The sequence below is a fragment of the Pseudophryne corroboree genome, chromosome 5 (genome assembly GCF_028390025.1).
Source record: "Pseudophryne corroboree isolate aPseCor3 chromosome 5, aPseCor3.hap2, whole genome shotgun sequence".
NCBI classification, from domain to species: domain Eukaryota; kingdom Metazoa; phylum Chordata; class Amphibia; order Anura; family Myobatrachidae; genus Pseudophryne; species Pseudophryne corroboree.
This window is the reverse complement of record NC_086448.1, coordinates 723,102,078-723,118,954: the sequence shown is the minus strand read 5'-3', so window position 1 is coordinate 723,118,954 and position 16,877 is coordinate 723,102,078. Positions and strand designations below refer to the sequence as shown.

Here is a 16,877-nt window from a genome sequence, read left to right as displayed (position 1 = left end):
TGCCCTGACAATTATTATACAACAGTTAAAGTGGCATAAATTCATTATTCCTAAAATAGAAATAGGTACTTGGGGGGGGTGAGGGGGGGAGGGCGGTATCCAATTAGCTGTGAGGAAACATTAGGAGCATAAAATTTACGTTTTTAGTGATTTTTCCCCAATGTTTCTCCGATATTTTTTTCAGCCTAACCTATTGGGATCACCTGACCAAAAAAAAAAATTCTCCCAGAAACATATATGTTCAGTGAAACCTGTGTGATTTAGCTGGCTACAGTCCTGTTTTTGCAGGAAAATGGGGCTGCTTTCAGGGATTTGGTTTCATCTGCATTAGGTAGGTCAGGCCTACCTAATGCAGATGAAACCAAATACCATATTACATATTTTGTTTCACCTACCATATTACATATTTTGTTTCACCTGGTAGGTGAAACAAAATCCCTAATCAGCTGCAGCCCCTGCCAGATCATTGGGGCTAATTGGATAGCACCCAGTGAGACAATTACCGATGTAATTTACTGCGGGTAATTGGATACCCCTCCCCCCTCCCCCCCCCCCCACCCCTCTGTGTATATACAGTTTATTATCCTGTGTACAAATCTGTACAGCTGATAGAAGATTAAAATTGTTCCAGGTTAAGTGGCCCAAGCGGCCAGCATCTGCATGTCGTCTTCATCCTCCACCCTTCTCCGGGATGATGCTGCAGATAAACAAAGGAACACATTTAGTTTGGCGATAGAACAGGCATTATTCTACATCATTGTCATAGCTCATTTATCAGACACTACAGATGAGTACAACATAACCAATATATGAATATACATAAGTATAATAACAAAGACAAATTAGCATAAGAGCAGGTGTGTGGTACTAAACCCAAGTATGAGTTATGCCTGAGCTATTGCAGAGCTACGAAGTAGATAGACAGACATGAGGTATAGGGTAGAGAGGAACCTGTCAGTGTGCACTTACATTCTGGAGGGTGGTGGTAATGAGAGGCAGTAGGAGTAAGTGAATGTGGTGGGTAAAGTCGAATGAGGGTCTAGACCAGAGGCAGCCAAAACGTCGATCGCGATCTACCAGTAGATCGTGGAGCTCTCGCCGGTAGATCACGATCCAAGTGTGACTTGCCGCCTGAGTGCGGAGCGTTCCCTATGATGCATTGCGCGGGTGACATCATGACGTCAGCCGCGCAATGCACGATTGGGAACGTGATGTGAGGAGCCTGTGCGCCTGCTGGATCTGGTTTGATCCAAGCAGTGCCGGCGGCAGCAGGACAGCAGCAGCGGCGGGAAGTGGGAGCAGGCATGTGACAGTGGGGATCCAGCCAGCCAGCAGGGAGACAGCAAGCGGGGATCCAGCCAGCTAAAGTAAGTTAAAGTAGATTAAGGTTAGTGTGGGCACATGGCACTGTGGGGGCATATGTGGCACTGTGGGGGCAAATGTGTATCTGGCACTGTGGGGGCATATCTGGCACCAGCGATGGACTGGGGCTCTAAATCGGCAGGCATTCATGAGCGCGCACACGTAACGGGGGGCTTGCTGCCACGATGTACAGGGGCGTGCTGTGAGTCATGGGGGCGTGGACTCGTGGCACCCCCCGTTACCATGGCAACATTTGCTGGGGGCTGAGGTGTGCCGCGAGCCCAGGGGCGTGGACTCACGGCACACCCCATTTCCATGGACACTGGTGGGGGCGACTGAAACAGAGAGCCGGAGGCTGCGCTGCACGCGGCCTTCCCGGCTCTCTGATGGACCGGATCAGCCCACCTGCCCATCGGCCCTTCTGGTATGTGCCAGATGGCCAGTCCGGCCCTGTCTGGCACTGTGGGGACATATGTGATTGACGTTTTACCTGTGGGGGCCAATGTGTGATTTAGTGCGAGACAGTCATTACACCCTGTGCAGCAAGGCTATGCTTCTTTTTTGTTATACCACGCCCCCTTTTGTTATGCCACGCCCCCTTTTTTGGGCGTACGCCGCAGTAAATCACAAAAACTTTTCAGCTTTCAAAGTAGATCACCGACTCCAAAAGTCTGGCCACCCCTGGTCTAGACACATTTGTATAACTGATTACTAACGTGTAGGAAAGTGAAAAACAACGGCAAATTAATTATTTGCTATGCTCTGACACCTTGTTTGAGAGAGAAAAATAAGAATTTACTCACCGGTAATTCTATTTCTCGTAGTCCGTAGTGGATGCTGGGGACTCCGTAAGGACCATGGGGAATAGACGGGCTCCGCAGGAGACTGGGCACTCTAAAGAAAGATTCAGTACTATCTGGTGTGCACTGGCTCCTCCCTCTATGCCCCTCCTCCAGACCTCAGTTAAGGAAACTGTGTCCGGAAGAGCTGACATTACAAGGAAAGGATTTTGGAATCCAGGGTAAGACTCATACCAGCCACACCAATCGCACTGTACAACTTGTGATAAACTTACCCAGTTAACAGTATGAACAACAACTGAGCATCACTCATCCGATGCTAAATAACCATAACCCTTTGTTAAGCAATAACTATATACACGTATTGCAGAAAGTCCGCACTTGGGACGGGCGCCCAGCATCCACTACGGACTACGAGAAATAGAATTACCGGTGAGTAAATTCTTATTTTCTCTAACGTCCTAGTGGATGCTGGGGACTCTGTAAGGACCATGGGGATTATACCAAAGCTCCCAAACGGGCGGGAGAGTGCGGATGACTCTGCAGCACCGAATGGGCAAACACAAGGTCCTCCTCAGCCAGGGTATCAAACCTGTAGAATTTTGCAAAAGTGTTTGAACCCGACCAAGTAGCAGCTCGGCAAAGCTGTAATGCCGAGACCCCTCGGGCAGCCGCCCAAGAAGAGCCCACTTTCCTTGTGGAATGGGCTTTCACTGATTTCGGCTGCAGCAATCCCGCCGCAGAATGAGCCTGCTGAATCGTGTTGCAGATCCAGCGAGCAATAGTTTGCTTTGAAGCAGGAGCACCCAGCTTGTTGGATGCATACAGGATAAACAGCGAGTCAGTCTTCCTGACTCCAGCCGTTCTGGTTATCGTCTGAACCTCAGGCAGTGAAGCCAGTCCTTTTTGAAAGAAGATGGATAGGGCCGAAATCTGGACCTTTATGGACCCTAATTTTAGGCCCATAGTCACACCTGACTGTAGGAAGTGCAGGAATCGACCCAGCAGGAATTCCTCTGTAGGGGCCTTCCTGGCCTCACACCAAGCAACATATTTTCGCCATATACGGTGATAATGCTTTGCTGTCACATCCTTCCTAGCCTTTATCAGCGTAGGAATAACTTCATCCGGAATGCCCTTTTCTGCTAGGATTCGGCGTTCAACCGCCATGCCGTCAAACGCAGCCGCGGTAAGTCTTGGAACAGACAGGGCCCCTGTTGCAACAGGTCCTGTCTGAGAGGCAGAGGCCATGGTTCCTCTGTGAGCATTTCTTGCAGTTCCGGGTACCAAGTCCTTCTTGGCCAGTCCGGAACAATGAGTATTGTTTTCACTCTTCTTTTCCTTACGATTCTCAGTACCTTGGGTATGAGAGGAAGAGGAGGAAACACATAGACCGACTGGAACACCCACGGTGTTACCAGTGCGTCCACAGCTATCGCCTGAGAGTCCCTTGACCTGGCGCAATACCTTTTTAGCTTTTTGTTGAGGCGGGACGCCATCATGTCCACCTGTGGCAGTTCCCACCGACTTGCAATCTGCGTGAAGACTTCTTGATGAAGTCCCCACTCTCCCGGGTGGAGGTCGTGCCTGCTGAGGAAGTCTGCTTCCCAGTTGTACACTCCCGGAATGAACATTGCTGACAGTGCTTGCACGTGATTCTCCGCCCAACGAAGAATCCTGGTGGCTTCCGCCATCGCCACTCTGCTTCTTGTGCCTCCCTGGCGGTTTACATGAGCCACTGCGGTGATGTTGTCTGACTGAATCAGCACCGGTTGGTTGCGAAGCAGAGGCTCCGCTTGACTCAGGGCGTTGTATATGGCCCTTAGTTCCAGGATATTTATGTGCAGACAAGCCTCCTGACTTGACTACAACCCTTGGAAGTTTCTTCCCTGAGTGACTGCCCCCCATCCTCGGAGGCTCGCATCCGTGGTCACCAGGACCCAGTCCTGTATGCCGAACCTGCGGCCCTCGAGAAGGTGAGCACTCTGCAGCCACCACAGAAGAGACACCCTGGCCCTGGGGGACAGGGTGATCAGCCGATGCATCTGAAGATGCGATCCGGACCACTTGTCCAACAGATCCCACTGAAAGATCCTCGCATGGAACCTGCCGAAGGGAATGGCTTCGTATGATGCCACCATCTTTCCCAGGACTCGCGTGCAGTGAAGCACCGACACCTGTTTCGGTTTTAAGAGGTCTCTGACTAGAGTCACGAGCTCCTGAGCCTTCTCCGCCGGGAGAAACACCTTCTTCTGGTCTGTGTCCAGAATCATGCCCAGAAAGGGCAGACGCGTCGTAGGAATCAGCTGCGATTTTGGGATATTCAGAATTCAGCCGTGCTGTTGCAACACTTCCTGAGAGTGTGCTACGCTGATCAGCAACTGCTCTCTGGACCTCGCCTTTATGAGGAGATCGTCCAAGTATGGGATAATTGTGACTCCTTGCTTTCTCAGGAGCACCATCATTTCCGCCATTACCTTGGTAAATATTCTCGGTACCGTGGAGAGCCCAAACGGCAACGTCTGGAATTGGTAATGACAGTCCTGTACCACAAATCTGAGGTACTCCTGATGAGGTGGATAAATGGGGACATGCAAGTAAGCATCCTTGATGTCCAGAGACACCATAAAATCCCCCTCTTCCAGGCTTGCAATGACCGCTCTGAGCGATTCCATTTTGAACTTGAATTTCTTCAGATAAATGTTCAGGGATTTTAAATTCAAGATGGGTCTGACTGAACCGTCCGGTTTCGGTACTACAAACATAGTGGAATAGTAACCCCTTCCCTGTTGAAGGAGAGGAACCTTTACAACCATCTGCTGGAGGTATAACTTGTGAATTGCTGCCAGCACTACCTCCCTTTCCATGGGGGAAGCTGGCAAGGCCGATTTTAGGTAACGGTGAGGGGGCGTCACCTCGAATTCCAGTTTGTATCCCTGAGACACAACTTGTATAGCCCAAGGATCCACCCGTGAGCGAACCCACTGGTGGCTGAAATGTCGGAGACGCGCCCCCACGGCTCCTGGCTCCGCCTGTGGAGCCCCAGCGTCATGCGGTGGATTTAGTGGAAGCCGGGGAGGACTTTTGTTCCTGGGAACTAGCTGCGTGGTGCAGCCTCTTTCCTCTACCCCTGCCTCTGGCAAGAAAGGATGCACCTCTGACTTTCTTGCTCTTTTGCGAACGAAAGGACTGCATTTGGTAATACGGTGCTTTCTTAGGCTGTGGCGGGACATAAGGCAGGAAATTTGACTTCCCAGCCGTAGCTGTGGAAACTAGGTCTGAGAGACCGTCCCCAAACAATTCCTCACCCTTATAAGGTAAAACCTCCATGTGTTTTTTAGAGTCGGTATCCCCTGTCCATTGCCGAGTCCATAAGACCCTTCTGGCAGAAATGGACATTGCGTTTACTCTAGAGCCCAGCAGGCAAATGTCCCTCTGGGCATCCCGCATATATAGGACCGCGTCCTTGATATGTGCCAGGGTCATTAGAACAGAGTCCCTGTCCAGGGTATCTAACTCCTCAGACAGAGTATCCGTCCATGCTGCTACCGCACTACACATCCAGGCCGAAGCAATTGCTGGCCTCAGCAGCGTACCAGAATGTGGGTAAACAGACTTCAGGATAGCTTCCTGCTTTCTATCCGCAGGATCCTTTAGGGCGGCCGTATCCTGAGACGGCAGGGCCACCTTCTTAGATAAGCGTGTCAACGCCTTGTCTACCCTGGGGGAGGATTCCCAGCGTAACCTGTCCGTTGGCGGGAAAGGATACGCCATCAGCAATCTCTTGGAAATTACTACCTTCCTATCAGGGGAATCCCATGCTTTTTCACATAATTCATTCAATTCATGTGACGGGGGAAAAGCCACTTCTTGCTTTTTCTCCCTATACATATAAATCCTCTTGTCAGGGACAGGATTTTCCTCAGAAATGTGTAGCACATCCTTCATTGCCACAATCATGTAGCGGATGGCTTTAGTCATTTTAGGCTGCAACTTTGCATCATCGTCATCGACACTGGAATCAGATTCCGTGTCGACGTCTGTGTCAACTAACTGTGATATTGGGCGCTTTTGAGACCCTGACGGCCTCTGCGCTGTGGGAGCCCGACTGTCCCAAGGCTACAGCTTTATCCAATCTGTTATGTAAGGAGCTTACATTATCATTTAACACCTTCCACATATCCATCCAATCAGGTGTCGGCCCCGTCGGGGGCGACACCACATCTATTTGCACTTGTTCTGCCTCCACGTATCCTTCCTCATCAAACATGTCGACACAGGCGTACCGACACACCGCACACACACAGGGAACGCTCTGACTGAGGACAGAACCCCACAAAGGCTTTTGGGGAGACAGAGAGAGAGTATGCCAGCACACACCCCAGCGCTATATAACCCAGGGATTACACTGTACCTTAGTGTTTACCCAGTAGCTGCTGTTTTTATATGTATATATATATATATATATATCTCTGCGCCTAAATTATGTGCCCCCCCCCTCTCTTTTTTACCCTCTATTGCACCTGTATACTGCAGGGGAGAGCTTGGGGAGCGTCCTTCCAGCGGAGCTGTGAAGAGAAAATGGCGCTGGTGTGCTGAGGAAGAAGGCCCCGCCCCCTCAGCGGCGTGCTTCTATCCCGCTTCTCATGTGTAAAAATGGCGGGGGCTCGCACATATATACAGTGCCTGACTGTATATATGTATACTTTTGCCATCAGGTATCTTAATTGCTGCCCAGGGCGCCCCCCCCTGCGCCCTGCACCCTACAGTGACCGGAGTGTGTGGGTGTGCTGCGGGAGCAATGGCGCACAGCTGCAGTGCTGTGCGCTACCTTAAGTGAAGACAGGAGTCTTCTGCCGCCGATTTCGATGTCTTCTTTCTTCTGCTGCTTCTGTACTTCTGGCTCTGCGAGGGGGACGGCGGCGCGGCTCCGGGAACGGACGATCAAGGTTAGGTACCTGTGTTCGATCCCTCTGGAGCTAATGGTGTCCAGTAGCTTAAGAAGCGCAACTTAGCTGCAGTGAGTAGGTTTGCTTCTCTCCCCTCAGTCCCACGTAGCAGAGAGTCTGTTGCCAGCAGAAGCTCTCTGAAAATAAAAAACCTGACAAAATACTTTCTTTTCTAGCAAGCTCAGGAGAGCCCACTAGGAGCACCCAGCTCTGGCCGGGCACAGATTCTACCTGAGGTCTGGAGGAGGGGCATAGAGGGAGGAGCCAGTGCACACCAGATAGTACTGAATCTTTCTTTAGAGTGCCCAGTCTCCTGCGGAGCCCGTCTATTCCCCATGGTCCTTACGGAGTCCCCAGCATCCACTAGGACGTTAGAGAAATTGGTATGTGCTTTTACACGCATTGCAGTTATGTAGTGTTTAGGAAGTATTAAAATGCTAAAACAACATAAATCTATACTCTGGATACTCCTCAATCTCTTATACGCTGTCAATCACTCTTTTCTCCTTGGCACTCTACGCGCTCTTGGCCATTGTTACACTGCCCTAATCTGGTTTGTTTCCTGTCCCTCAGGTCGCTCCTTCTGTGTCTCCTCCTCTTTTTCTCTCCATCAGGATGTCCCTGAAAGTTCTGCCCTCGGCACTCTGCTCTAAATCCCCTTCTCAAGGTGAACCTATATACCAGTGTTTTTCAACCACTGTGCCGTGGCACACTAGTGTGCCCTGAGCAGTCTCCAGGTGTGCTGCCATAGAAGCACAGCCAGGCCCGTCAGTGTTTTTCCTGCTACTGAGGCCCTGGAACAATCAATACTGGTGGGTTTAGTGGTTGCAGGGCGAGTTCTAATTTTGGGCCCGAGCAGTGTTGAGCTATTCTGGCTTTCTCAGATGTGGCTCAGGCGTTACCTATGGAGAAGTTGTGACATGACATCATAGGACATGCAACTGCACCATGCATCACCATTATATTTCAGTGTGCCTTGGCAATATTTAAATCTTGTTCAGTGTGCCGTGAGTTGTAAAAGGTTGAAAATCTCTACTATATACAGTACTTCTTCAGCCTCCACTACAACCTCTACAAAGACAACACCTAAATTTACCTTCTTGCTTCCAACACGTTTTTCTTTCTTATTCTTTGTGTCCAATTGCATTCTCTACTTGAATGACCTAAAGCCAACTCAATCTTATAAAATGTCCGAATCTGAGATTATTATCCTTCGGGTGGGCCAAGTGGGCAAGTCTCCTGGAGCCCTCACTCGGCCTCCGCTCACTGCCCAAGTGGGCATTCCAAGTGTCTTTATAATTGCATAGGAGTGGGGCCACAATAGCATGTTAGCACCGCCATGGCACCCCTTTCCCCACAGGGGCGTTTTAAGAGAGGAGGAGGCCTGTGTTCAGCCTCCTCTGTCGGGCCCCCTCCTCTCTGCCCGGAGCGCCGTAGAGTCTGAGCACTAGAGGGCTCAGGCTCTACAGCGCATGCGCAGATCTCCGGGAAAATGGCGCGGCGGCCATTTTCCCTGAGATCTCTCTACTGCGCATGCGCAGAACGCCGTGAAAATGGCCGCTGGGCCATTTTCACTGTGTTCTAGCGGCGCTACGGATGCCGGCGCTGGACTTCGGAGGGGTAAGTATTTTACAAATGGGTGCAGTGTGTGCGGTGGGGGCCCCCTCTGGACTCAGGGGCCCGTGTGCACCGCACACACTGCACCCATTATAGAAACGCCAGTGCTTCCCCACCTGCACTACCCACGCATGGAGCAGCCAGAAAATTGGTAATTATGGTTTGAAAGGTTTAAAGTTTGGGGGAGAGTCTGGTGGGGCAAGGTGATGAGTTCCAGAGGTAGGGAGCAGCGTGACACCTCAGAGCAGCAGCCTTCTTGTAGCAACATGTAAAGAAAAAACATGTATTCTCATATGGTATTAGAGGAGGGAAGAAGAGTGGAATAACGCTCTGTCACCTTCCCTTAATTATAAGTATCCCCCTGCTGCCTGCATATGCTTTTTTTTTCAATTGGCAAAGACTGTGGCATTTAATGTAAAGGGGAGATGTACTAAGCCTTGGGGAGAGATAAAGTGGAGAGAGGTAAAGTACCAGCCAATCAGCTCCTAACTGCCATGTTACAGGCTAGGGAAAATTTACTAAGATGGGAGTTCTATTTAAGATGGGATGTTGCCCATAGCAACCAATCAGCTACTACTTTTTATTTATCTAGCACCTTCTAGAAGATAATACCTGGAATCTGATTGGTTGCTATGGGCAACATCCCATCTTAAATAGAACTCCCATCTTAGTAAATTTACCCCGCTGTGTTTTAAAAATTACAGTTAGTAGCTGATTGGTTGGTAGTTTATTTCTCTTTATGGCTTAGTACATCTGCCTCAATGTACCTATTGCATTATCAGTTGCTGTAGTCTTGACTATACATTTGGTGTGCAGTCATTCTATGCTTTCTCCACTCTCCCCGCTGTTTTCAACATAGCTGCAAGTTATAGCCAGTGCAGAGCCAGATTAAAAGGGGGGGGGGGGGGGGGGGGGGAGAGGGACCCGGGGGGTATGTACCCCGGGCCTCCTTTTACAAAAGGGCCCCCTGCCACACCACAGATCGGATCTCTCTTCCGATCGATCTGCGGTGCTGCGCTCCCCGACTCCCGTCCCCACTGCAGTGGCGGCCGCACAGACAGGACAGCTGAGCGGAGCGACGGCTCAGCTGTCCAATAATTTCTGAATGAAGCAGCCTGCCCCTGCAGCCTGTGTGCCCAGCCAATGACTGAGCGGCAGGCTGCTTCATTCATACATTATTGGACAGCTGAACCGTCGCTCCGCTCAGTTGTCCTGTCTGTGCGGGTGCCGCTGCAGTGCGGACGGGAGTGCAGGGAAGGCACGTTTTACTAAGCTGCTGCCTGTCATATATATATATATATATATATATTCATCTGCCATCTCTTTATTAGGGGCCCCACTGTCTTAAGTGCCCCGGGCCCCCCATGGTCTTAATCCGGCTCTGAGCCAGTGGCAGGGCAGTCCAAAGTTCAAATAGGGGAACCACACCAGCTGCCCTTCCAAACGCTGCCAAACATTCCCGTCCGGGACTCACTGGCAGTTTGGGTTTTGGACAGCGTTGCAGCACCACCTCTGGAACCAGCGCTGGTTATAGCAATCAAGTTTCAATTTATCTTATTTTTTTGTAGTGATATTGGCCCTCATTCCGAGTTGATCGCTCGCTAGCTGCTTTTAGCAGCAGTGCACACGCTAAGCCGCCGCCCTCTGGGAGTGTATCTTAGCTTAGCAGAAGTGCGACCGAAAGGATCGCAGCGCTGCTACAAAAAAAGATTGTGCAGTTTCATAGTAGCTCGAGACTTACTCCTAGCTAGCGATCACTTCAGTCTGTTTAGTTACTGTTTTGACGTCACAAACACGCCCTGCGTTCGGCCAGCCACTCCCCCGTTTCCCCAGGAACGCCTGCGTTTGTATCTGACACGCCTGCGTTTTTCAGCACACTCCCGGAAAACGGTCAGTTACCTCCCAGAAACGCCCCTTTCCTGTCAATCACTCACCGATCAGCAGTGCGACTGAAAAGCGTCGCTAGACCTTGTGTGAAACAGCATCGGCTTTTGTGAAAGTACGTCACGCGTGCGCACTGCGCGCCATACGCATGTGCAGAAATGCAGATTTTTAGCCTGATCGCTGCGCTGCGAACAACGGCAGCTAGCGATCAACTCGGAATGACCCCCATAGTTTGGAAAACATTGCAGTTGTCATAGGTTTCTATAGTTCTGGTAAAGTTATTCAATATTTTTGTGCTTGTTTACTAATGCAGCGATTAAAAAGAAATAAAAAACGCCAACAACTTAAAAATTCAAAACCCCTTGAAGATTAGTTTAGCTGCAGCGTTCATGATGATTTGTAGAGGAGAAATGTGAGTGTTGGGTGGAAGAGTTCGGAGAAGGTTACAGCATCTAAGGCAGGAGATAATAGGCAAGCAGGCCCGGCGCTACCCGCTCAGCGAAGGGATGCAGTGCAGGGAGGCGCTGGGACAGAGAGGCGCTTTCCCTGCTCTGAATCCCTTCACTGCTGCGCCGTCCTGTCCCCCCTGCTGCTGCTGTGTCTGTCACTGTATGACAGGCACTGGCAGCAGCGCCTGCAGAATCAAAAACCTCCTGCCTCCCCTCCCCGTGTGACAGCGGCTGAGTACGGGACAGAAGGGGGCGGAGCTAAACGGACCGAAAGAGGCGGGGCTAAACGGGACAGAAGGGGCGGGGCTACACTGACCAGGCTGCAGTACAGAGGGAGACTGGCTTAGGTGTGTGTGTGTGTGTGTGTGTGTGTGTATGTGTGCATATGGTGGGTGGGTGTGTATGTGTGTGTATATATGTGTGTGTGAGGTATGTCTGCATACGCGCACTTTATGGACGCTAGTACTGGGGGGGGGCATTACGTATAATGACGCTACTACTGGGGGAGGCCATTACATGCAAGGACGCTACTACTACTGGGAGGGTGCATTACGTATAAGGACGCTACTACAGGGGGGGCATTACGCGTAACAACGCTACTACTGCTGGGGGGGGCATTACTTATAAGGACGCTACTAGTACTACGGGAGAATTGCATATAAGGAGGCTTCTACTGGGGGTGCATTATGTATAAGGACGCTACTACTACTGTGGGGCATTACGTATATGGACGATACTACTATTATGGGGAATTACGTATAAGGACGCTTTTACTACTGGGGGTGCACTACGTATAAGGACGCTACTACTGCTGGGGGGAGCATTACGTATAAGAGCGCTACTACTACTTGGGGGCATTATATATAAGGACGCTACTATTACTCGGGGGGCATTACGTATAACAATGCTACCACTACTAGAGGGGCATTACGTATAAGGATGCTACTACTGGGGGGGCATTATGCATAAGGACGCTACTACTACGGGGGGGGGCATTACATGTAAAGATGCTACTACTGGGGGGGCCATTACGTATAAGGACGCTACTAGTACTGTGGGGGGGGGCATTACGTATAAGGACGCTACTACTACTAGGGGGGAATTACGTACAAGGACGCTTCTACTACTGGGGGTGCACTACGTATAAGGACGCTTCTACTACTGGGGGGGGCATTACGTATATAAGGACGCGTCTACTACTGGGGGTGCACTACGTATAAGGACGCTTCTACTACTGGGGTGGCATTACGTATATAAGGACGCGTCTACTACTGGGGGTGCACTACGTATAAGGATGCTACTACTACTCTGGGTGCATTATGTATAAGGATGCTACTACTACTGGGGGGGCATTACGTATAAGGATGCTACTACTACTGGGGGGGCACTACGTATAAGGATGCTACTACTACTGGGGGGCATTATGTATAAGGATGCTACTACTACTGTGAGTGCATTATGTATAAGGATGCTACTACTACTGGTGTGCATTACATATAAGGACGCTACTACTACGGGTGGGGCATTACGTATAAGATTAATAAGATTGTGCTACATTGTGGCGTAATTTTAAATGGGGGTACTATTGTGTGGCCATGCCCCTTAGTTGTGAGACCACACCCCTTTTCCCAGCGCACGCCAACGGAATATGGGAGGGCGCAATTTTATAGTTTGCAGGGGGGCGCCGAACACCCTAGCAAACACCCTAGGCAAGTGTATCAGAATTTTAGTAATTTCAAGAATGAGCAAGTGAAGTGTTAGGTGGGGTGAGGAGACTGAATGTGAGGAGTGAAGTTGAGGGTGGTGTTAATACTTGCACCAAGACAGCAGTTGCTGGAAACAGAGGATAGAGTGATGTCAGCCAGGAGGGAGATGTGACGTCCGAATATATGAGCTTAAAATCTTAAAAACATTTTTCGTTTGAGATGGCTTTGGGTGAGCCAGGTGAAGGCAGTTGGACACAAAGGGCAGTATTCAAATGATATATCACGCTCAATTTCCTTTCTAAAGTGATCCCCGTTATCGTGCATATCGCGCCTATAGTAATCAGGTTAAGCTGCGTAAAGGTTTGGGCGCCCTCGCTACCCCAGAGGTAGCAAGCTGAAATGATTATACCACACCGATCAGCAGAAACAGAATGGGTGTAGAAGGAGGTGAAAAGAATTGAATACTGCCCAAAGGATAAGAAAGAAAAACGTGTTGGAAACAAAAAGGTAAATTTAGGTGCTGCCTTCGTAGAGGTGGTAGTGGAGGCTGAAGGAGGATATAGGCAGGGGCGTAGGGAGGGCGGTTCCGGTGGAGCTCGAGCTCCAGGCGCCCAAGACAGTACAGGGTGCCGCAGCTCGACTCCGCTGGAACCTCCCTCCTGCAAGCAGCTCGCAGCCGCAGCTGCATCAAGGCTCTCCCTCCCCTCCGCTCCCCGCCGGTCCGTGACTTGCGTGTGACGTCACACGCATGGACGGGCGGAGATGCGGCCAGCAGCAGTCGGAAAGCAGGAGCGGACAGGTGAGTATTTGTCTTTTTTTTTCTTTTGTGTTTGTGGCGCTACCAGGGGGCACAGCTACAGGGGCATAATTACTCTGGGCAAATCTACAGGGGGCACAACTACTCTGAGCAAATCTACAGGGGGCACTACTACTGGGGGTAAATCTACAGGGGGCACAACTACGTCGGGCACATCTACTGGGGGCACAACTACTGGGGGCAAATCTACAGGGGGCACAAACCAAGGTGCACAATTACTCTGGGCACAGCTTCAGGAGGCACACCTACTGGGGACACACCTACTAGGGGCACACCTACTGGGGGCAAATCTACAGGGGGCACATCTACTGGGGGCACAGCTACAGGGGGCACAGCTACTGGGTCCATAACTACAGGGGGCATAACTGTGGCCACGCCCCCTCCCTATGAAGCCACACTCCTATTTTTTGCTGCGCGCCTTTGGCGCGCACTATGTTTGACCTGTGGGGGGGGGGGCGCCAAAGGAAACTTTCACCCTGGATCCCACAAGGTCTAGAACCGGCCCTGGTGGCCACGCCCCCCAAATCAGTACAGGGGAGGGGGGTGCCGAAATATACCTTGCTCCAGGCACCATGACACCTTGCTACACCTCTGTATATAGGCTGACCTTGGGAAGAGATATAGGGGTAATAGAGCAGAGTGCTGAGGACAGAACTTTCAGAGAGAAAGAAGAGGAGACACGCAAGGAGCGACTTGAAATGTAGGAAGCAAACCAGGTGAGTGCAGTGTCACAATGGCCAAGGAAGCATAGAATGCCAAGGAGGAGAGTGGCTGACACTGTATAAGAGGTTGAAGAGTCTCCAGAGTATATATTTTTTATATTGTCTTGGAGTTTTAAAATTTCCTAAACACTACAACTGCAATGCGTGTAAAAGCACATGACATTTTTCTCTTCCAAACAAGACGTCAGAGTATAGCAAATTATGCCTGCATCATTTTTCACTGTCCTACACATGTGTAATAAATTATACACACATGTCTAGATGTTTGTGTATTGTGACAGGGCATGGGAAGAATGTGCCTAGCCTCTTTTGACAACATGCATATAAGAATTGGCTTATGTCCAAATAAATGGATCATTTTAACTTGATCAAATGGGTGATGTCAGTGTTTGGCTGTGATGCGCCATAATACTGTTACTATTGTATATACTATAAGGATGTTAATTAAGACACATTACACAAAAATGTTTCAACTGTTCGGCTCACATTCCCTGTATTACAGAGACTTTTCAATGACGTACAATGTACCACCAGTTACTGTAAGTGAGGGAATATGGCTATAGTGAGGGAGAATACTGGCACAGGAACACAGAGAGTAAATTGGAAAGTGGAAATTATTTATGGGTTTTCCCATTTCTCCATTAGAGAGGTCATACAACCCCAGCAAATAAATAACTATATGTGTATTACCGGTCACAAATGGAAAAGAACAAAGTACGGAATCAATATATGCGCAGGTGATTGATTTTAGTTTTACCTGGTCTGGAAGGTAATTTGGCGGAAGGGTGTTTGGAGGAAGGCAGCTTGGTGGAAGGCACACTTGGCAATCTGTCGCTGGCCATATGTTTGTCTAGATCCTCTTGTTCCAACTCTTCTAATTCTGCCAGTAACTCATCCTGCAAGGGTAACAAACACTCTCAGCTGAAAGCACAACTCAATAAATAAAGGAAGAAGCTTTATTCAACACAGACAAAAATAACTAGTCTGAAACAAAAACAGATCACAATTCGCTGACACCATGGGGCTTATGCAGGCTTGGACTAGCCCACAGGGGTACAGGGGTAACCACCGGTGGGCCCCACTGCCTGGCTTCCCCCCTCCTGCTCTAAGGATCAGGTTCCAGACTGTGCACTTGAATTATACAGCCTACAGATGTTACCTTATACTGTACTATGGTGTATTTTCTACAGTGCATTGCTGTTATTAATCTGTTATTAGTCTGATACATTATCATGCATGCAGCAGCTGAATTTACTGTATATATTTATGAAGGGGACCAGACGTTGCACTCTCTAATGGTTAGTCAAACCAATGAGGTGGCAGGCCACAACCCCCTCTGTGGACTGGCCACACCCCTAAACATGGGCCCCTACACTGTATTCCCCCGGTGGGCCCTACATGCCCCAGTCCGACACTGGGCTTATGTAATAGCCTGCGAGATGCAACCTGGTTTTGCCATTAAAAAGGAGCACGATACATATTGGAGGGGTGGAGGAAGGCTGATGGGTTTTATACGGGCACATGGGTCTGGCAGCCTGTTTTCCATGTTTGCTTCCCTTCATGTGAAAACTGGTTATACCACTGTACAGCACTAATCCTAGTGCTTACAATAATATACTAATGTGAGAAGGCATATAACCCACAGTCATTGAGTAACCCCTGATATGGCACCAGCTGAGTTTTCCTGCAAGATAATCATGGTTCTAAAATATCATGACTGAAGAACTTGGGAATCTGTCTTTGCCTGCGCTTAGTCGGACTGGCTTTCTTAAAGTCACAGATCCCCTCTCACCCTCACAGTGCCGTGGAGCACACTTACCTACATTTACCATCTCTTCTCCAGGAGAAGCCAGGAGAGGAGATGCTGTAGTGAACTTCGGGGGCGGGGCTGGGCTGTGACATCATCAAGCCCCATCCAAACATTGAGAAAACTCCACGATTTGTGGGTCCGATTGAAGGGGTGGGGCTAAAATGATGTGATTTGCGTCATTTTAGCCCCTCCCCCACCCCACAGACCCACAAATACTGGAATTTATGGAAAGTATCTCTCCCATCCTGTCCGCTTCACTAGGGTGCGGACAGGATGCAGGAGATCCACCTGCTCTTCTGGGGGCGTGGGGGGCTACCCTAAAAATCGTGAGCCTCCCGCAACTTCCGGGATAGTGGGTAATTGCTAAGTATGCCGTGGAGGCAGGAAAGCTGTTACATACGGATGAAACTGATGCGGGTGAGAACATGGGGCCTGATTCATGTTTGTAAAGTAAAGCAAAAAAAAGCAAGTAACTTTGTGGGGGGTATCTAATTAGCCCTGAAAATTTTTCAACCACAAAAAAAATTTTCAGGATTTTATTTACATTACCACTGATTGTTTTTTTCTGCCTATCCACTTATACCGCTTTTTTTCCGGTCAAAAAATTTCCTTTTTTCATGCAAAAATTCAGAGGATCAGCAAAAAGTTGCGGACATATGTACAGTATTTCTGCAGCCACAACCAGGAAAAAAAACATACTTATTGGAGATTTGCTTTCGCCTGTCTACCAAATTCCCAATAAGTGCCGGCATCGGGGCTAA

At 49.6% G+C, this 16,877-nt stretch overlaps 1 protein-coding gene across 1 annotated transcript in view; it reads right to left on the bottom strand.

Moving 5' to 3' along the window:
• Positions 1 to 563: 563 nt before the first annotated feature.
• Positions 564 to 16,877, bottom strand: part of CHMP4C (charged multivesicular body protein 4C) — a 58,605-nt gene continuing 42,291 nt past the window's right edge. The window contains exons 4-5 of the mRNA XM_063924002.1: positions 15,064 to 15,202; positions 564 to 697 (exon numbers count right to left, since the gene is read on the bottom strand). Coding sequence (XP_063780072.1) covers positions 633 to 697; positions 15,064 to 15,202 — 204 coding nt within the window. The 3' untranslated portion in view covers positions 564 to 632. The remainder of the gene's footprint in view (positions 698 to 15,063; positions 15,203 to 16,877) is intronic.